This window comes from Diceros bicornis, chromosome 1, assembly GCF_020826845.1.
Source record: "Diceros bicornis minor isolate mBicDic1 chromosome 1, mDicBic1.mat.cur, whole genome shotgun sequence".
Classification (NCBI taxonomy): domain Eukaryota; kingdom Metazoa; phylum Chordata; class Mammalia; order Perissodactyla; family Rhinocerotidae; genus Diceros; species Diceros bicornis.
Window position 1 is genome coordinate 7,072,226 of NC_080740.1, and position 22,859 is coordinate 7,095,084.

Sequence of the window (22,859 nt, forward strand, 5' to 3'; positions counted from 1 at the left end):
GATGCATTCCAGATCCTTCTGATAACCTTTGAACTAGCTATAGAAAAGAAAAATTACTGAACTGATAAAAGGAAAAGAACGACTATGTACAAAGACAAAAGAGAGAAGAGGGACACAAGGAAATAGCATCTTCCTAAGGAATGGCAAAAGCCAGCCTCGGGCTAAAGTCATGGCACTAAGCTGGAGTTAGGAACAAAAATAAATACGTATCTTTTTCCTCCAACTCTATTAGAAGTAAGCATTGAATGAAAAAAATTTTTATTTATTTATTTTTAAAGATTTTATTTATTTATTTTTCCCCCCAAAGCCCCAGCAGACAATTGTATGTCACAGCTGCACAACCTTCCAGTTGCTTTATGTGGGACGCGGCCTCAGCATGGCGGGAGAAGCGGTGCGTCGGTGCGCGCCCGGGATCCGAACCCAGGCCGCCAGCAGCGGAGCGCGCGCACCCAATCGCTAAGCCACGGGGCCGGCCCAAAATTTTTATTTTAAAATAACTAATTATTGCAAAACATCCAGGGTAAGATAAATAGCTGAAACAACGGTATTCTTAAACACAGAAAACAAAACAAACGACAAAAATCTGATCTTCAACTTTAAAGTACACGTCATGGGAACTCAGTAAAAGTTTTCTGAATTGCTGACCTGAACTGCTGAATTATAGTAAGGTAAAATTAAAGAGAAAGGTATTCTTGCTATCTATTTTTCTATCTACAGGAAATGAAGAGAGTATGAATTTCTTTAAAATAAGTAGCTATTAAGAATATAGCCCCCTTTTTAAATAGAGCAAACTATAGTAATTAAACATTGCAACTTTACAGGAAGCAGCAATTTAGTCATAAACTACATAATTTAGCATATGTATTATTGCTTTATATAAAAATCACATAATTACTCTGAATAAGTCAATCTAACAATACATTAGTATAGTTTTTCATTGATTTCCAGATTTACTAGAACTCCCAAACATTATTATTGTCATACCTAGAAATATCAAACACTAATACCAGGCTACTCGTGACAGCATAAACTATATGCCAAAAAATATTTTCAATCTCTAAAGGTTTGAGGTTAAAAAAAGTCAATATTTATCATTAACTTTGAGATAAATTGTATAAACTTTAAGATAAATTGTATAAGCTTTAAGATAAATTGTATAATGATGATCCTCTTAAGTACAAAATCTTACTGATAAAATACAGTCAGACTGATTAAATGTCTGAAAGACAGATTATATTTGTTCAAACATTACTTTTGAAGGAACACAAAAGAAAAAACATATATAAAATCATGTCCTACCTATTGCTACGAAGTAAACGCACGAGTGATTTAGAAATAATGCCAGCCTCAGATTTTGGTGATATGTGCCAATACAGCTGAGCAACTGCCATGACCACCTAAAAGATAAAGCATGAAAACAATAAGAACTATGAACACTGGAGCACTCTACAGTGTCAAAGCACATTCTTATATGTTATTTCCTTAACACCTACAAGACTCCTGTGAAGTAAGATGAGTATGCTGTTACTCTTTGTAGCAGGTTGAACAGTGTCCCGGGCAAGAATTCATGTCTACTCTCAGAATGTGACCTTATTTGGAAATAAAGTCTTTGCAGATGTTATTAAGGTAATGACCGAGATGAGATCACACTGGATTAGCATGGGCTCTAAATCCAATGAGAGTGTCCTTATAAGTGACAGAAAAGGACCCACAGAGACACAGAGAAAAAGGCAATGTGAAGATGGAGGCAGAGACTGGAGTGGTGCGTCCAGAATCCAAGGACTGCTGGAGGGCAGGCAACCACCAGAAGCTAGCCCAGGGCAGTTTCTCCCGCAGAGCCTCCAGAAGAACCAACCCTGTGGACATCCTGATTTTGGACCTCTGGCCTCCTGAAATGTAAGACAATAAATTTCTGTTGTTTTAATCCACACAGTCTGTGCTAATTTGTTACGACAGCCCTATAAAACTAATTCATCCTCAGAAAAGAAAATGGATGTCAAATGCACCACCCCAGGTCTGACAGCCAGTCCATGTCAAAGCTTGACACGACACTCCAAATCCCATACTCATTCTAGTACTGCTGCCGCTGCTACAAGATGGGGAAGTTTCAGAAAATTTAAGCATGTCTTTCCAAATAAAGCCAGACACTTCAGGACAATAGTAACAAGTAAGCTACAATTTTTAAAAAATCAGTACATTTAAGTTATAATTAAAGGAACTCTATTAAAAACAATTCCTCTAGAACAACAGCATTTGAAACGATCTTTTTTTCCAAAATGCAGAATCTTAGAAACAGTCTTTGTTTCAAAGCCATTATAAAGGGGATCAGAATTTCTCTGTCATGAAGTATAAGATTTCTATGTTTGCCCAGCATGCCTCTACACTGGGATCCAGAGATCAGAAGTCCAGACTTCCCAGTCACTCAAAGGATCCAGATTAACCTGTGACAACTGCAGAGACAGCACTACAGAAGTTACATCATCTTGTCTTTAGCTCAAAAGATATATTAATACCACTTTACTTCTGCTTGGTCTATAAAGTTCTAACACACAGAAGGCAGGAGTTTTACATATGCCTAAAGAGTGTACAGCACCTAACTAAGGGTGCTTGAGGTCAAATGAGTTTCTTCTGAAACTAAGAAACATTTTTTAAAAATACAGTTTACAGGGTCCTAAATGTACTGCTGTTTGGCATTTTGTTGTACTTTTTTTACAAGACTGATTCAAGGCTTTCAGACATTACTTGGGTATTTTAGGAGTTTAAGGATATCTTATTTCTTCACTTGTGATCCACAAATACACTTTAATTATAGAACAAACTCTCCTGAATTAAAAATCTTATAAAACAAAATCTCAATTAATGATTGACAATCTACAAGTAGGTGACAGTCGTTTTTAAAAATATTTAAAAATACAGCTGGCTCATAAGTATTAGTATATGATACAAAAGAAAGTTAAAGCTTAATTTAATGTATTTTACAGATAATAAATTAAATCCTTCTCTATTAAAAATAATAAGTCCAATGCTACTGGCAAGAAGGTAAACTGTACTTTCCACATATGTCAATGTTTTTAAGATCCTAGATTCCACTTCGTATGTCATCTGTTCTAACATATTAATTAAGGTACTCCTAAACCTAAAAGGGCTATATAATCTTCTTTTTGCCCAGTATTCACAAATCTAACAGTTTCTCCAATACCCAGACTTTGAAATTTATAGCCTAATTTGTAAAAGCCATGAGGGAAGCTCCTCTAACACCAAAATCCAAAACAACTAAAAATAGACAGCCTCATAGGCCTTCTACAGTTACCTTATGTACGTTCATAATAAAGTACATCCTACAAGCACTTTTCTATTCCTAATCATTCATACCGCCATCACCCTATCTAGACTGTTAGAACAGCCTCCCAACATTCTGCTTCCAGTATCTCTTATCTCCAATTTAATCTACACAGCCCTGACCCACTAAGTTCCTGAAACAAATTCTCAAAGTCTCTCCTGTAACTTGAGAATGAGGCTAAAACAAAAAAAAATCTATTCATAATCCTTCAAAAGTCAGCCTTTATATATATTTAGCAGCATCAAATAAGCAAGACACCAAAACATATTGGAATAAAAAGTAAACTACCTCTATTTGGTACACAATCAAATAAGCAGGGAACCAAAACCTAGTGGTACAAAAAGTACAAACCACCTCTATTTGTTTCACCATTCAAGAACATTTCTGATTGGTAAGTATTTGGACTATAAAATCAATTTCTAAGACAAAGTTAAATGAATAGTGAGTCAATTATAAAGGAGAGTTTTAGGTGGCAAGTTACTTAAGTACCATCTGGCCAAGTTAGGGCACACTAAAATATAAGTATGTTTTACAACATCAGTAAAATTGTTTTTGTTATTACTCGGCATAGTTACTTAATAATGATTTAGAAACTAAATTACTAGGTATACAATAAAAACTTCTGCTAATTACTAAGCTACATATACAAAGCTCTAAGCTCTAGATTCTCAAGCATCAGAAAACAAAGTAATTCAAGAGAAATTCCTCATTTTCAAAGTTTTTACTAACTGAACAATTCATTACGAATATTTTTTAATTAAAAAATTTTTAAGAAAATGTTTAACTTGAATCCATCAAGCCCTTACATATAACTATCAGTTAACAGGAATCACAGATTATAGAAGAAAAAATTAAATAGCACTATAAAGGAAGCAACCAGACAAACCCAGAACATTCTACAAGATTTGAGGGGTTTATAGGACATAACAACCAGATGTAATGCAGTAGATATTGGTTTGGATTAACCACCTATAAAAGATAATTTAAGACAAATTGGTATTAAATGAGATGAAATTTTATTGAAATAGAAAGGTGGAGAAGACTGACTAGGAAAAAAAGGTTAAAAAATACTACGTATGGTATGATTTCTATCTTGGTTTAAAAAATACCTATTATAGACATACACACATGAATATATGCACATTTATGCAGAAAAAAGATCTGGACAAAAATGCATTAAGATATTATAACAGTGATTTCTGAGTGTTGGGAATATGATGTTTTAATCTTTTTTTAGTTTTGCTAGTATGTATTTTCTAATTTTCTATTTTGTCTCCTAAAATAGAAAAGGTTATTTTGGGGCTGGCCCAGTGGTGTCATGGTTAAGTTTGCGTGCTCTGCTTTGGCGACCCAGGGTTTGAAGGTTCGGATCCTGAGTGTGGACCTACACACCGCTCATCAAGCCATGCTGTGGCAACGTCCCATACAAAATAGAGAAGGACTGGCACAGATGTTAGTTCAGGGACAATGTTCCTCAAGCAAAAAGAGGAGGACTGGCAACAGATGTTAGCTCAGGGCCGATCTTCCTCACCAAAAAAATAAAATAAAATATAAAAGGTTATTTAAAATAAACAGTTATAAAATAAATAAACTTAGGACCCAAATGAAGATGATTTTTAATTGCTATTTCTACCAGTTAAAATTTACTGTATATGAGGCATTCTGCTAGGTGCTTTTGTTATACATTAGTCTCTTAAAAACTCTTATCAGGTAGATACGAATATTAGAGACTGACAGCAGATTAAGTACTCTCAACCACAACCAAGTAACAGAGAAATATACACAGTCCTCCAATCAATTGAGAAACATCTTCAGTTCATATCTTAGGAAAATTAACAATTAACAAAACCACAAAAATGTAAACGAAATCCAGTAGACATATAACTACCAAACCAAGTAATTTCATCAAAACCTGATTTTTTTGGTGTATAAACAAATAAACAAATGCTCCATTAGCACACTCAAAAATAAAGACTTATTTATTGAACTTACACACTTTCACCCAACGTTTTAAAAAATCTGTGAATTATTTCTTATAAGAGTTTGAACGTACCGCCGCATTCCTGCTCTGAAGCAAAGGCTTTGTATTCCGAATTAAGAGCCTATGGTCTGGATCCATAGTATACGGCTTCTTCCTTCTGTCAGTCTTTTCCTTCTCTTCGTCATCAGATTCATAGAAATTCTTTTCATTGTCTTCTAGACCATCATCCTACAGGAAAGAAATCCAATCCCAAGATTAGTTCAGATCTTGAACAGCCCAAATATTATACAAAGAAAACCTGCATTTTAACATCTACAATAATGATAATATTTTACTGTAGAATAATACTGTTGAGGCAATTTGAAAATATTATGCTACCTATATGGAAGAAAGGCCTTGGTTTTTCTCACATTTTATAACACAGTAACTGTCCTTCAGTGCTATAGATCATATTTCTTTTATATTACACAGTAAACTTCTAAAAAGATTAAATCTCCACAGAAATACCCGTAACTGCCCAAAGGGAAAACTTAACCATTAGATCCTAAGAAAGCCTACAATATGAGACTCCCTACACCCTGAAAACTATTTCCATAAATAATCAGTCACTCTGTAACTGAATCAAAGGGTCAAAAGAAAGAGGAGAACTGTTTGAACTGCAACACATATAAAAAAATCACAATAAAGCTTGACAGGTTAAAAACTAGCGATTAAGCAGGTCTCTGCGTTGTCAAGAAAGACTCAGTTTGAGATTTATGTGTATCCATAGGAGTTGATTCTATGTTTTTGTTTTGTACTTTTCATTTGAATTCTTTATTATCTCAGCCAATAAAATCAGCCTACAGGCATTTAGTCCTAAAAATAAAGGAACAGACAAAAGCACACAAAGACAATAATATCCACGTGGGTGGATCCACTTCAACTACTGTTTAGAGGTAATTTCTGTTGCCAAGTACTTGAAACACACTTTCCATTTCTGGGAAGATGGAGCAGATGTACTTTTCCCTATTCCTCTCACTGTGTACAATCAGAAACCTGAGACGTTATATATAAAACAAACATAAGAAAGGAGAGGCAGAGAGAAGTAGAAAGACTGGATAGGGACCTCAGAACCCAAAGAATGACACAACAGTGACTTCCTTGAGTTTTCATTTTTACCTCATACATGAAAGACTGGGTGCTAGAGAAGCTGGTAATGCAGAAACACCAACAAGCATGGATAAAACAAACGCTCCAAAAACCTGCTCTCTGTAGCAAAAGGAACAGAAAAGGGAAAGTCTAGCAAGACAGAAAGCTTTTAGAAAATAACTGCTCTAGTAGAGCCAACACCAGAGAAAAACTATGGCCTCACCCCCACCCCCACCCCCACCCAAGAAGGCTGACATGGGGAGCCTGGACCTCCACCCTCACCACGTTGTAATGAGATGCCCCAACCATCCCACTGTGGTGGTGTCAGAAAAGGCCTAGATGGGACCGAGACTTTAATTCCCACCAGGAGGTAATGAGGCACCTTCATGGTGCCAGTGGGGACCGAGGGGGGAGCTTGAACAACCAAGCTCACCCAGCAATAATGAGGCGACCATACCCTTCCCCACTGGGCTAATGTAAGAAGATGCTTCGGGACACTCAGGACTTGCAGCACTACCACCCAGTGGTAACAAGGACACACCACTCTATGGTGTTAGTGGAGGACACATGTGGAACAGTAATGAAGCACTTCTATCCCTCACAGCCAAAGAGTTATCAGGGGAGTCCTAGTGGGGAGCCAGAAATCCCACATTCACACATCATAACAAGAAGCATGACCTCCCTGAGGTGTCAATGGAGGCTGAGTGAGGAATCCGGACTTCTATCATGACCTGGCAGTAATGAGATGGCATGCACCCCACCTTTCCCTGATGGAGTCGTGTCAAACAAATGCAGATCCAGAATTTCATAATATCCAAAATGTCCAGGTTTCAATCAAAAATCACTCATCACTCCAAAAGCCAGGAAGATCTCAAAGTGGATGAAAAAAGATAACCAGTAGATGCCAACACCAACATGACAGGGATATCAGAATTATATGATAAAGATTTTAAAGCAGTCAACATAAAAATGCTTCAGTGAGCAACTAGGAACGTCCTTGAAATAAATGAAAAATTAGAAGGTCTTAGCAAAAAATTATAAAGTCCAAACAAAGAAATAGAAGATATAAAGAAAGAGCAAACAGAAATGCTACAACTGAAAAACACAAGAAGCAAAATTAAACAACGAATCGGATCCAAAGCAGTGTTGAGGTGGGGCTGGCCCCGTGGCCGAGTGGTTAAAGTTCCACGTGCTCCGTTTCAGCAGTCCAGGTTCGCAGATTCGGATCCCAGGCACAGCCCTACTCCACTAATCAGCCATGCTGTGGGGGCATTCCACATACAAAACAGAGGAAGACTGGCACAGATGTTAGCTAAGGGCTAATCTTCCTCAAGCCAAAAAAGAAAGAGAAAAAAAAAGAGGAAGATTGGCAACGGATATTAGCTCAGGGCAAATCTTCCTCACCAGAAAAAAAAAAAAAAAAGCAGCATCGACGAAACCATCAGTGAACCGGCACACAGAACAACAGAAATTACCCAATCTGCACAACAGTGAAAAAACGAACTGAGGACAAAGGGAAAAAAAAACAAAACAGAACTTCAGGGACCTGTGAAACTATACCAAAACAATTAACATTTCCTGTCATCTGAATCCCAGAAACAGAGAAGAAAGAGGGCGGGGCTGAAAGAGTACTCCACGAAATAATGGCTGAAAAAGTCCTAAATTTGGCAAGAGACATAAAACTACAGATTGAATAAGCTTAGTAAATCCTAAACAGGATAAACTCAAAGAAATCCATAACAAGACACATTAAGTCAAACTCCTGAAAACTAAAGACAAAGAAAAAAATCTGAAAAGCAGGAGGACAGAAATGACATTTGAGAGGATGAGGTAATGAATCAGGGTGGTTAGTGATAAAGATGAAAACGAAGGAGAGATTCCAGAACTACGCAGAAGTTGAAATCAGGGGGATACAGTGACTGAATGTGAAGGATGAGACAGTAGCATTCAATAAGGATGCCCCCATTCCCAGCTTGGATGACCAAGCAGATGATGATGCTACCAGGCAAGATGACCTTGTCCAGAAGGGGAACATTATCTCTCTTTTCCAAGGCTGCTTGTTATACAAACATCCTTAAAAGATAGTGTAGAACAAAACCTACTACTGCCTTTACTCAGAAGAGCTGCAAAAACGAGAAAAACTCATGAAGAATTGTCTCCCAATAGTTCATTTTTCTCATGACTGACCTGCCCCTATTCTTCTAAGTAAACCTTCTTTCTATAAATTCACACATTCCCCCCAGCAAAAGAAAATTTTGCAATCTCTAATCATTTTTATTTCAACATGGCAGAACAGATTTTTAAAACAGTTACACAATTAGGCAAAGAATTCTTAGATTTGACACCAAAAGCACAGTCCATAAAAGGGAACGATAAATTGTATCTCATCAAAATTAAAAACTCTTGTTCCGTGAAAAATCCTCCTAAGAGGAAGAAAAAACAAACTATAGACTGGCAGAAAATACTGGCAACCACATATGTTCCAAAAGACTGGTATCTGGAATATAAGGACAACTCCCAAAACTCAACAGTAAAAAAAAAAAAAAAAATCAATTCAATTAAAAAAGGGGCAAAAAATATTGTTATGGACTAAATTGTGCCCCTCCCCCCTCAAATTCACATGTTGAAGCCCCAAACCCCAAGGTGACTCTGTGTGGAAATAGGGCCACTCAAGAGGTAATTCAGGTTAAATGAAGTACCCTAATTCATTCATAGATGAGACCCTAATCCAACAGGACTGTTGTCCTTATAAGAAGAGAGACACCAATGGAGGCACAGAGAAAAAGCCATGTAAGGACACAGCGAGAAGGCAGCCATCTGAGAGCCCTCAGGAGAAACCAAACCTGCCAACACCTTGATCTTGGACTTCGAGCAGTGAGAAGTGAGAACAGTGAGAAATAAATGTCTGTTGATCAAGCCACCCAGGCTGTAGTATTTTGCTATGGCAGCCCTAGCAGATTAATACAGAAATCAACAAACCATTCCCTAAAGGATATATACAAATGGCAAAAAAAGCACATGAAAAGATAATCAACTTCATTAGCTATTAGGGAAATGCAAATTAAAACCACTACACACCTATCAGAAAGGCTCTCATCTTAAAACAAAAAAAATTGTGACAACACCAAATGATAGTGAGGACAGAGAGGAAAAGGATCACTCACATCCTGCTGGTGGGAATGTAAAAGGTTACAGCCACTCTGGCAGGTTGGCAGTTTCTGCAATTACCATACAACCCAATTACTGCACTATTGGGCATTAAATGGAAATTTATTCTCATACAAAAACCTGTACACGAATATTCATAGAAGCTTTATTCCTATTAGCCAAAATGGAAACAACCCAGATGTCCTTCAATGGATGACTGGTTCAACAATTGGTTAAACAAATGGTTAAACAAAATGGTTAAACATCTAGGCCATGGAATACCACTCAGAAATAAAAAGAAACAAACGACTGATACACACAACAACTCTGATTAATCTCCAGAGAAGTATGGTGACAAAAATTAATCTGAAAAGGTCATATACTGTATAATTCCATTTATTTAACATTCTTGAAATGATAAAATTATAGAGATGGAGAACCAATTAGTGGTTACTAAGGGGTTAAGGGGAGGCAGGGTTAAGCACAGAGAAGGAAGTGGGGTTTAGCTATAAAGTGGCATCATAAAGGATCCTTCTGTTGGAAATGTTCTGAATCTTGTTAATACCTTACTACAGTTTTGCAAGATTTTACCATTGGGGGAAAACAAGTAAACGTTATTCCAGATCTCTCCATGTTACTTCTTACAACTGCATGTGAATCTATAGTTATCTTAAAATAGAAAGTTTAATTGAATAAAATTAAGGAGAAAAAAATTAATAAATCACTTAAAAGCTATTTGTATATATTTATCCACTGTTATAACACAACAAAAAAAGAAATTATCTAAAATGTTTTAGGTTAAAATCACTTAAAGAAGTACTCTTCCCTTGCTAAGTAACTACAGATAATACACAATCTTTACTTGACTCTTGACTTTAATATCACTGAAAATAGTTTTCATCAAAAATATGACCATTAAGTTTCTTAGAAGTAAGCATATTATCTCAGTGTTTTTTAAATCCACAATAAAAAAATCTTAAGAAATGCTCCAAACAGAAGAAACACCAAATTTACACTCCAAAAACCAAAGAAAATTTTTAAAATAATACCCATCTTTAAAAGCGACCACAAATTGTAGCATTATCATCTTCCTTTGAATACACAATCAAAACAAACTACTTGTCTCTTAGTGCTTTTAAAAAAGGAGGGAAGGACTGTAATTAAGATACATTTTTATATCAAGGCCAGACTTGAGTGACTGCTCCCTTATGGAGCTTCAGGCCAAACTGGTTCTATTAAGTGAATTAGTAAATTACTAAAATGATATACAAAGAATCACATTCTCTAAGCATAAGCACTCACCTACAATCTTTAGCCAACTTTAATCAAACAAATATTCAAACTCTACCTGAAACTGATATATGATGAAACTGCTGTATCAACATAGCACTATAAAAAATAAAATCCACAAATGCACATAAAAAGCTGCTTTCAATAAGCACTTATTCATTCCATTTCTCCTTCATTATTAATTAACACATTTTATTAAAGCTCAATTATTTTAATAAAGAACATAATCACATTGCTTATATTACAGTACAAGTGTTTAGGATTATGACAACAATTTTAGTAAAAAGATTGCAACAGAATTTTTTTCTTTCATTAGTATCTGTGCCACATAAAATTCAAAGATCTAACAAAGCTATTAAGAAAAACTCCTACAGGGGTCGGCCCAGTGGCGTAGTGGTTAAGTTTGCATGCTACACTTCAACGGGCTGGGGTTTGCAGGTTCGGATCTGGGGCACAGACCTATGCACCGCTTATCAAGCCATACTGTGGCAGGAGTCCCACATATAAAGTAGAGGAAGATGGGCACAAATGTTAGCCCAGCACCAATCTTCCTCAGCAAAAAGAGGAGGATTGGTGACAGATGTTAGCTCAGGGCTGATCTTCCTCGCCAAAATAAAATAAAATAAAAACTTCTACAGATCAATACTTCATGATATGTTATATTAAAGATCTGTAAATTAATTTTAACATTTAATATTAAACAAATTAGTATAATTTCTTAAAACGAAAGGGATTATTTAAAATAGCATAAAGTTTTTAACAACAGGATTATGGGATAATAAACATGAAGAACATGTTGCTTAATACCTAAAATAGTTATTGTTATCAATGACTATTTCAAAGTATATTCCCCTCAAAAGAAATTTCTCATACTTTTTACAAATTTTCAATTTGTTCTACAGCTATGAGAACATCATGATAGCACAGCTTTCTAGATCTGGCTCTGCTAATTACTGGCTATATTTTTATACCAATTGCATAATTCTCTAAATTTGAACTAAAAGGAAAAAAAGTTAATTGATAAATGAAGAGTTGATGTTTTTATGAAGTTAACGAAATGAATAAGAGGAGGTTTCCACAGAGGATGGGAACCAATCTCCAATAACTTTATACCTGAATCTGTGTTACTGCTGGCTATGTTTTCTCAGGTTTTCAATCCATCAGAACAGACACTAGCCCAACCAGAATGGATGCTAGATGTATACAACCAGATGGGTCACACCAGTTCAATATCAGCGCCGGCTCTATGACCATGGCAAATTACTTGACCTCTCCTTGTCTTAGTTTACTCATCTGTAAAAGGTAATAAAAGCAGCATCTATACCATAAAAGTGTTTATAAGGATTGATTAGTTTAGAGAAGGTTACACAACACTTAGTGCCTTGTGCATATTAAACATTCAAATAGTAGCTATTATCTCTGCTCTTATTATTAAGAAACTTTCTTTCTAGAAACAATGTAATAGAAACTATTACTTTGCCTCAAATCAAATATCCCTAGATGCCAAATATGAAGAAAAATTTCCTCCTAAAATTATCCCTCAGAAAAGAAATTGCCTTCTATCTGGGAGTTTACAAATATATCATGAGGCTCTTGTTGTACTGTTTGGGCAACTCATTACACTGAAACAATTTTAATCAATGCTAGTTACAGATGCTTAAAAGAAGTCACAAACCCCAGTGACAAAAATGTCATTATAAATAAGCCTTTAAAGATCACTTTTTAAAAACAAGTAATATAGGTTTATAGAGTTCTGCTTCCTGTAATGGCTAAATAGGCAATCTGGAACAACCCTTCCAGTGAGAAAAGCTAGGGAAAAAATATGAAACATATCTGTTTGAAGGCATTGAAGAGCTAACAGAACAGTGATGAATTATGTAGGCAAGACCTAGAAGAAGCAATAAACCTAGAAATCTGACCAACATTTGCAATTGCTTTCCCCCAAAAGGCATATGCTATTACACAACAGGAGGCTGAGAGGCCTAAAAGCTGAGTAGAGCTTCCAGCGGATTCACAAAAATACAGAAACAAAAAATGGAGGTCAGGATTCACCAAAAAGCACAACTCCTACTAACTCTCCTAGTCTTTGGTTTAAAAGCCACAGAGTCTATACCCTAGGGAGTAAAGAAAATAAATTAAAGCCCATCTTTTAATCATCTCAATCCATAATTGAGGTGGTTAAGTGAACTCAGATTGTTGATACCCTTCATATTCCACAAGCAAATCAAAATCCATCATCCAAAGCCTCAGACTAGCTCAACAATTTTTCATAAAGGAAGTAAGGAAAGAAGAGAGGAAGGGAGGGAAGGAAAGAAAAGGCAATGTCATTAAGGGTCAGGATATTGTTTCCACTTGGGAGGGAAAGCAGGATATTAGTGGAAGATGTCAAGAGGAGGGCTTCTAAAGTATACTTAGAATTTCTGTTTCTTAATCTGAGTACTTGTTACATAGGTGTATTCAGTTTGTGAAAATTCATGAAGCAATTTGCTTCTGACACATGTACATTATGTATTTCTACTTCAATAAAAAAATTAAATACATATAGAAAAAAAAGATAATGATGTGAATATAAATCAAGAAAAACAAAAACAGAGAAGGTAAAAAATCAGGATAATAAAGAAGAATTTAAAATGAACAGTAAAATACCTATGGATAATATGTTCAAGGAATTAAGTGATAAGACTGAGCTGTTGGCAGGGAATTCAACTCCATATTATTTTTATAGAAAAGTCAGATCCACTTTTTAATATCATTTTGATATAAGGTGCTATAATTTCAGCAACCACTTACAGAGTTAATATGGCAATCTTTTAAAATCTGACTTTGACTAATTTTACATTTGTGGTAATTTGGACAGATCAGAAAGAGGAAGATTTGTGCTCTCTTAGAGATAATAGCCCAGGATAATTAAGTTAAATGAAGGTTCAGATTTTATATCTTAGATAACTTTGAACAGTTTTGAAATAATCATTCTTAATTAATACTTTAAACATGTAATGGAATGAATTTTAGTTTTGCCTTGTCCAGAAACAGAAAAGTTGGTTAACAACTAAGGTAGACAAGATATGAGAAAGACGTTCAGTCTGCTTAAGAGTAAAAACAGATAAAATGGGTTTCAAAGATGCTGAAATCGATTTACAGAAAAAAGTTTCCATTTGCTCAATTTAGTATACTAACTGTATATCATATATAAAAGAGGAAGATGAATCAATTTTAATATACCTCCATGTATATCAGAAAGCAATATTTTAGCAATATTTTATTTTTAGTGAAACTGCTTAATGTTTTTAACTTACTCTGTACCTTCTAATATATTTCTTATTATGCAGTCTCTATGCAACACATCTGTGAATTTGGAACTAAGTAGAAAAGCCTCTCCTACACAGCTGAAAGAGCTGTTATGAAGCCTTTAGATATTCTAAATATAAAGTCCTTATTCAGAGAATATTATGCATATAATTTTAAGCATCTTAATAGTCTGGTTTCCTGATACATAGATAAAAATAAAATAAAAGGTATAACTTAAAAAGAAAATGTTAATTTATTTCTTTCATTCTCTGCCAAGGGGCAGAGAAATAGAAATGTGTTTTAGAAGTGTTTGCATCAAAAAGGTAAAAAAAAAAAATCAATTATTATTATGTAGTGTTTCTACTGAGCCTGGAGAAATGAGGCGTTATCATACATGCAGTTTCTAGTGGGTATTAATTAAAACATTTCCTATTGTTGTTTACGTTGGCAAGTTTTTCTAAGCCATATAGTCATTAAGTAATGTCACCTTTACTGCAATAAATTACTGATATGACTATTACAAAAGATTGAACCATTTGACAGAAATCTGACAGATGTAAAAAACATTAATGAACCCCATAAAACCTGCTCCTTTGTACCTTAAAAATAAGACTGGTTCTAAAGCTAGGGCAGTTAAAATAAATTTAGATCATCAAGTATTTAAACAAACAAATTCTCTAAGGACAAACCCAAAAAATCTGAGCAACAAATTTTTGTTTATAACCCAAAGGATAAAATAAATATCTGAGTACATAATAAATGACTAAAAATAAACAAATGGGGGAGAAAAGCCAAGTCTTCCTTACAGAAGAATTCCAAATAATAACTATGCTAATATCCAGTAAATGTGTACTGCAGACTTGAAATGTATTTCTATGACAGCATCATATCCATATTCCAAGGTGATGTGTATCTCAAACAACCTATACAGAAGCAAAGATACTTCCCTATGGAAAATGATTAAATGGCTCAAAAAGGAGCCCTAGTTATTGAGGACACAAATACATAAAATGCACGTGATAAACCTCATAAAATGAGTATCAAAAAGTTACATTTAAAAATGAATATTTTACTTTTCTGTGGTTTAAAATATAACTCTGTATCTAAAACGAAATTATATATTACCAGACTATTTTATCCATCTTTCTAAAAAAGTACACATTCAAGCTGTATGTAACCTCAAAAAAGCTTTAATCGTCTCATTTAGAAAATAGGGACCAACTTATATTTGAGAAAGCTTTGCAGTTTCTTTAAAGTGAAGATAGTGTTTTAGAAATACATTCTGAATAGACATAGATGGAATTATATAATATCTAGAATTTTATATGAAATCTGGGAGTAGAAGTGGAAAGCAGGTAGAGTTAAAATGAGAGCAGCCATGAGGTGAAGACTGTTGTAGCTAGGTAATATGGACATGGGGACTGACCAGAAGGTTAGCCCTACCTTTGTGTATGCTTAAATTTTTCCATAACTAAAAATTTAAACAGTGAGTTTGACTTCAAGATCTACTATAAAGCTACAGTAATCAAGACACTGTGGCACCGGTGAAAGAACAGACAAATAGAGTAATGACACAGAACAAAGAACTCAAAAATAGATCCACATGAATATACAGTCAACTGATCTTTGACACAGATGCAAAGGCAATACAATGGAGAAAAGATCGTCTTTTCGACAAATGGTGTTGGAACAAGTCGACATCTACATGCAAAAAAAATGAATCTAGACACAGACCTTACACCTATCACAAAAAATCACTCAAAAAGGGTTATAGACAAATATAAAACACAAAACTATAAAATTCCAGAAGATAACATATGAGAAAATCTAGATGACCTTGGGTATGGTGATGACTTTTAGATACACCACCAAAGGAAGTCATGATCCACAAAAGAAATAACTGATAAGCTGAACGTCATTAACATCAAAAACGTGCGCTCTGCGAAAGAAAATGTCAAGACAAAGACAAGACGAGCCACAGATTTCAGAGAAATATTTGGTGAAGAAGTCAACAATAAGAAAGCAAACAACTCTATTTAAAAATGGGCAAAAGACCTGAACAGACAACTCAAAGACGATACATAGATGGCAAATAAGCATATGAAAAAATGTTCAACATCATACGTAATTAGGGAAATACAAATTGAAACAACAATGAGATACCACTACACACCTATTAGAATGGCCAAAATCCAAAACACTAACACCACCAAATGCTGGTGAGGATGCAGAGCAACAAGAACTCTCATTCATTGCCAGTGGGGATGCAAAATGGTACAGCCACTATAGAAGACAATTTGGCAGCTTCTTACAAAACGAAATATACTCTTTCCAAATGATCTAGCAATCATGGTCCTTGGTTTATACCCAAATGAATCCACACAAAAATCCACATAAGGTTCGTAACAGCTTTATTCATAACTGCTAATTCTTGCAGGCGAACAAGATGTCCTTCAGCAGGTGAACACATGAATAAACTGTGGTACATTCAGACAACGGAACATTATTCGGTGCTAAAAAGAAATGAGCTAAATAGCCGTGAAAAGATGAGGGGGATGCTTACATCCATACTACTAAGTGAAAGAAGCCAATCTAGAAAGGTTACATAGTATAGGATTCCACCTATATGACATTCCGGAAAAGCAAAACGATGGAGACAGTAAAAAGAAGAGGATTGCCAGCGTTTGGTGGGGAGGGAGGAACGAAGAGGAAGAGCATAGAGGATGTTTAGGGCCGTGAAACTATTCTGTACAACACAATGGTGGAGTCGTGTCACCATACATTTGTCAAAACCTACAGAATGTACACCACCAACAGTGAACCCTGATGTAAACTATGGACCCCAGGTGATGACGATGTATTAATGTACGTTCACTGATCGTGGTGCAGGTTGTTGACAGTGGGAGAGGCTGTGTGTGTGAGTGGGGTAGGGAATATACGGGAACTCCCTGTATTTTTTGCTCTGTTTTGTTGTGAACCTAAAACTGCTCTAAAAACTAAAGTGTATTTAAAAAAAAGAACCAGTGAGTAATACATCTGAACTTATCTCATATGAAAATAGGTCTCCCTTCACTCACGTGTACTGACCATCCCAAATGCTAATATAAAAACATCAGGCCGGTCGTAGGAAGCGCGGCCGCTCCGGCTGGCCCTGGAGGGCGGGGCTGTAGGGGAAAGTGCCAAAACCATTGAGATGGATCTGAGAGATTCCTCTGCGAATCCGTTTTCAGCTATCAAGTGGCATCTACCCTTAAACAGGTGAAACATGATCAGCAAGTTGCTCGGATGGAAAAACTAGCTGGTTTGGTAGAAGAGCTGGAGGCAGATGAGTGGCGGTTTAAACCCATCGAGCAGCTGCTTGGGTTCACACCCTCTTCAGGTTGACCTTGCCTGGATGGTCGCCTCTGGTGCACAGCAAGTGCAGGGCCAGCAAGGGACTTTTCTTACAGCTTACATAGCCATCCAGAGATTCACAGCTCCATTGCTGAATTGTTAATTCACATCCATACTTGGTTTCTCTGTATCTAAAGCAACAAATACTTATGTATGATCTTGCAGGGAAAATTTTTTTTTATTTGTTAAAAAAAATATTGAGAATCATATTAAGACAATCGGCATAAGAGAACCAGGAGGTTTGGGTTTAAGAGATATTTATAATACTTCACAAGCCAGGGAGGACACCTACCCGAATTGGCCAACTGAATGGCGTCTCTCTTGCCATTCATGCAGTGCCTGGAATCCTCACAGTTAAGTCCAAGGTCAGCACCTGGATTTATAAAATACAGCATTTCTGACCTAAAACAGTTCTTTTTTGCAGATGAATGTGATTTCAACTCAGGATCTGTCCAAATGAGGAATTTTGAAATGTTCGGGGTTTTTTCTATTTTTAGACATTCTATAGATTCTAACTTTTTCTAACCTCTTCCAGACATGCCAAGTGCTGGCAAAAAGAATTGCTTTTTGAATGTTGAAGCACTTGTAAAAATAAAGCAGTGAGCAAAATCCTTTTAAACAGAAATCCTGAGTTCACCTTGTTGGTGGGCTCAAGCAATTCTATAGCAAATAAATCCTTTGAAAGAGCTCCAAAAAAAAAAAAAAAAAAAAAAAAAAAAACATCAGAATAAAATTAGCTTTTCACTTTGCTCAAAAACATCCATTTTCAGTAAAGAAAAATGTTATTTTAAATATAAGCTTTATGAAGGCAAAAAAAAAAATTACCTTTTACTCCATATAGTGTATTTTGGAAAGGCATAGTTTACACATCTTTCAAGTACTATTACACAGATTCATGGAATAAAGTGTGAAATTATACCTAAGTAGTAATACTCTGTACAGATTTTGTACCTGAAGCTCCGAACAGAAATGTTCACAAAAATTGTAATAAGTCAGTGCTTAAACTCACAATTTTGGAGTCTGAGGATAACCTTTGCTTTTTAGAGAGATCTTACGACACAGAGAGACTTGCTCATTTTATCTGAATGGATTAATTGAGAAATAAAAACAAACTATGATTTTTATGTCAGTTCATAAGAAGTAACAAAAAATAAAGAAAAAATAAAATGGACAACAGTTAAAAATTACACACAGCAGAATTTGCTCATCTATAAAAATTGATGAAGGAATGAAACGCTCCTGAAAAACATCTCCTTTTACAACATGTGAACAGTAACACTGGGATTAGAAATAAAAGGCAACTTCAGCTGAAGTAATTTTTCATATCAGCAAAGCACTTTCACAAACATCTTACTGAATCCTTAAAACAACCCCAGGAGGTAAGCAAAGCAGGTATTGACTATCTTTTTCACAGATGAAAGAACTGAGGTGCACACAGTTTACATGAATTATCAATAATCTCAGAGATTAGAAGTTGTGGAGTCAGGATTTTACCTCAGAAATCATTATTCTTCATCCTGTCATCTGTCTCTTTTATTAGCTTGGCACTTACAGTAGTCAAGAAAAAGACGTTGAATATACCCACTTGCCTTCTGAATTCCATGATAGCCTGGAGGGCACTAGCAACACCTTAAGATTTCTACCAGGACAAAACAATCTCTGTGGTCAGCAGTGGACATAGACTATTATACAATGCTGAAAAGCTACACAGGGGAACACATCATGACATTCTTCTGTCATCTGAGATGCTGTATTAGTCAGCTCCAGCTACTATAACAAAACACCACAGGTTGTGTGGCTTAAACAATAAACATTTATTTCTCACAGTTTTGGAGGCTGGGAAGTCCAAGATCAAGGTGTCAGCAGATTCAGTTCCTGGTAAGAACCCACTTCCTGGTTTGCAGATGGCTGCCTTCTCACCAGGACCTCACATGGCGGAGAAAGAGAGAGGAAGCAAGCTCTCTGGTGTCTCGTCTTATAAGGGCACTATTTCCACGATGGGGACACCATCCTCATGACTTCATTTAAACCTAATTACCTCCCAAAGTCCCCACCTCCAAATACCATCACATTGAGGGTTAGAGCTTCAACATACAAATGTCGGGGGAACAATCAGTCCCTAGACACCACAGCAGTATATTGGTGGTACAACTCTCTGACACTAGGTTAGATGTCCCAGACAAGACCCGAGTGGGTAGGTGATTAGCAATATCATAATCACTTAGTAAAGTTAGCTCTTCAGTATGGAGAGCACACTTTATCAGAGAAACACAATCACTAGAAAAAAATGACGTTTAATAAAATTTTAAATTTAATATTTTTCTCAAAAGAAAAGACAAAAAAAGAAGTCTCATTCCCCCCAAATCAGATCTTGTTAAAACAACTCAGATATGCATACTGGTTTGAGACTTTTTTTTCCTTCTGTGAAGTAACTGTTATGCTCTTTACTTTACATGTTTTACACCACAGCCCAGTGACCACTTTATCACACGGGTGGAAGTGTGGTTTTGAGGACCACTGAACACTGAATCTCCTCCAATACATCACGATTACGGAAACACCTCTCCCCAGTAACTTTGTGTTGAGCCACTATGAAAATTCACAGCATTCAATTGCCCACAATACTTCTCATTTCTTATGACTATATATTCAGCTCCAGTATACAAGAAACAAGCTTTCTGAATGCAGTGGTTTCCAAACTTTGTCAATGAGAAACTCTGTTAAAAATGCATCTATATAGGCATTTTTTCAAATTTTTCTGAAATTAAATTCACTCATGACACATGTTGAGCTTAGGTTGAAGGGTTCTAAGACATGAGAAAGAAGGGTCTCAATTATTCGAAAACTAACCAACCTTGATCTAATGATGGGGAATAAATAAAAACTGCTTTTTTTTTTTTTTTTTTGCTGAGGAAGATTCGCCCTGAGGTAACATCTGTGCCAATCTTTCTCTATTTTGTATGTGAGTTGCCACCACAGTATGGCCACCAACAAGTGTGTAGGTCCATGCCCAGGAACTGAACCCAGGCCACCAAAGCAGAGCATGCCCAACTTAACCACTAGGCCATGGGGCCAGCCCCTAAAAACTGCTTTCTGTTAAGCAGAATACATTTTGGAGGGGTTTTGTTTCAATCATAAACTATGAAATAAAATTAAAACCAACCTAAGTAGAACTAACCATGATTCCTCATGTATTCATTCCCTCCTTACCTTAACCCCTGAAATAAAGAGAATATATTAGAGAAGGTAAATATCTATTGAATTGAAATTGATAAATTTAATTCTCCTTTTAGGACATCAAAAAAGAAAGGTTTAGGGTTAGAGCAGAGGTTTTGAAATATTTGTAGACATTTGTGGAGGAGGAGATAAATCAGTAAAGTTTTTTTTTTTTAATCTTATGGGGAACTCTAATACTTGAATGGAAAAAAATATCTGTACTCTAGATAAAGGGTGACTTGAGTGACTAGAAAAAGCTATATAAGCAAGTTGTTTTAAAAATAATATGAGGATAACCAATAGAAGATAAAGCTAAAAGAGTTAGAACTGGTTGCGTTTGAAGGGTAACAACTGGAGGTAAGAAGGGGAAAGCCATATATTTACAACCCAGCAATTCCGCTCCTAGAGACATGAAAACATATGTCCACACAGAGACTTGTGGCACTGGAAGCAAAGGTTACAGCTCCATGGGGGCACGGACAAGTTTGGAGTTCAAGCATAAGCAGGTGCAATCTGTGACTGTCAGACAGAGATATATATATTGCTCTGTTATAGAAATTGAATGTTAAAGAAATTAAGAGAAAAAAGAAAAAGTGTAATTTATAATATTTACCCGCATATATAACATTCCTTTCATTCTTTATTACTTTCTATAGTTATGAATTACCATCTATTATCATCTCTCTTCAACCCAAACAATTTCTTGTAGGATTTCTTGTAATACAGTTCTCCTATGAATTTTTCAATTTTGTTCATCTGAAAATGTCTTCATTCCACCTTTACTTTGAAGATTGGTTTTGTTCAGTATAGAATTCTCTGTCGACAGTTTTTTCTTCCACCGTTCTATAGACTCCATTGTTTCTGATCAGAAGTTAGTTGAATCATTGTTCTTCTGTATGTAATGCACTGTTTATCTCCGTCTGCTTTCAAGGTTTTTTTTTTCGCTTTTGATTTCAAAAGTTTGACTATGAAGTGCACAGGTGTGACTTTTTCTTTATTTTGCTTGGGAGTTTGATGAGTTTCCTGAATCTGTACACTTGTGTTTTTTCCCCTTAAACTAAATTTGAAATTTTTTCAGCCTTTATGTCTTCAGGTACTCTTTATGCTCTGTTTACTCTTCCCTCTCACTTGGGGACTTTAGTTACAACTATTTCATTCTGTCTCACATTCTTCCACATGGCTCTGAGACTGTTCATTTTCCTTCACTTGTTTTTCTCTCTGTTCTTCAGATTGACTAATTTCTATTGATCTACCTTCAGGTTTCCTGACTCTTCTGCAGCTTCCTCTGGGCTATTAAGTCCATCAAATATATTTTTCCTTTAATCATTGTATTTTTCAGCCCTAGAATTTCCATTTGGTTCTTTCTTATACTGTCTTTTTCCCATTAAGATTCATCTATTCATCCAATATAACTAAGTTGCTTTTGATATTTGGCCATACATGTAAGAGCAGCTTTATCTGTCTGGTTATTGCCTCTTCTTGATTATCTTGAGGTTACTTTCTATTGCCTGCTTTGTCTCTTGAGCACTGGTTATTTGTTTGTTTCTCATCTCTCATGTCCACTGATTTTTTGTTATTGTATTCTGGATATTATCAAGCACACAATAAAAAGTTCTTCCTTATGTTCCATTCCTCTGAAGTGTATTGATTTTTCTTACAGCAGGCATTTTACTGGTTTCAAACTCCAAACTCTGTCTATCCTAACGTGGCCAGCAAATGAAATCTCCATTTAGTTCTTGCATCTTCCAGTTGCTGCTTTTTGGCTAGACCCACTGGACTCTTCCCCACACATGCATAGTTTACTGGTCAGCCAAACATCTGGATGGTGTGTACATGCATTTCCAGAGGGTTCACCCTTCTGTGATTCCCGCACCCTCCTGGAATTTCCCCCAACCTTTTTAGGTATTCTGCCAGCTCTGAAGTCTGTTCTCGGACACGTAGGTAAGTAAGGCTGTGGCTTTTTCCATTATTATATGGGATTGGGAAGTGCCCTCAGGCATAAATCCGCAAACATGCAAATCTCACACCTTGAAATTTCAGTCTTTCATGTGTACAGTCCTCTCTAGTTTTTGCATA

At 35.8% G+C, this 22,859-nt stretch overlaps 1 protein-coding gene across 1 annotated transcript in view; it reads right to left on the reverse strand.

Annotated features, from left to right (window-relative positions):
- The window catches only part of AP3B1 (adaptor related protein complex 3 subunit beta 1), a 254,331-nt gene that overhangs the window by 137,519 nt on the left and 93,953 nt on the right, over positions 1–22,859 (reverse strand). The window contains exons 8-9 of the mRNA XM_058567328.1: positions 5,394–5,549; positions 1,300–1,397 (exon numbers count right to left, since the gene is read on the reverse strand). Coding sequence (XP_058423311.1) covers positions 1,300–1,397; positions 5,394–5,549 — 254 coding nt within the window. The remainder of the gene's footprint in view (positions 1–1,299; positions 1,398–5,393; positions 5,550–22,859) is intronic.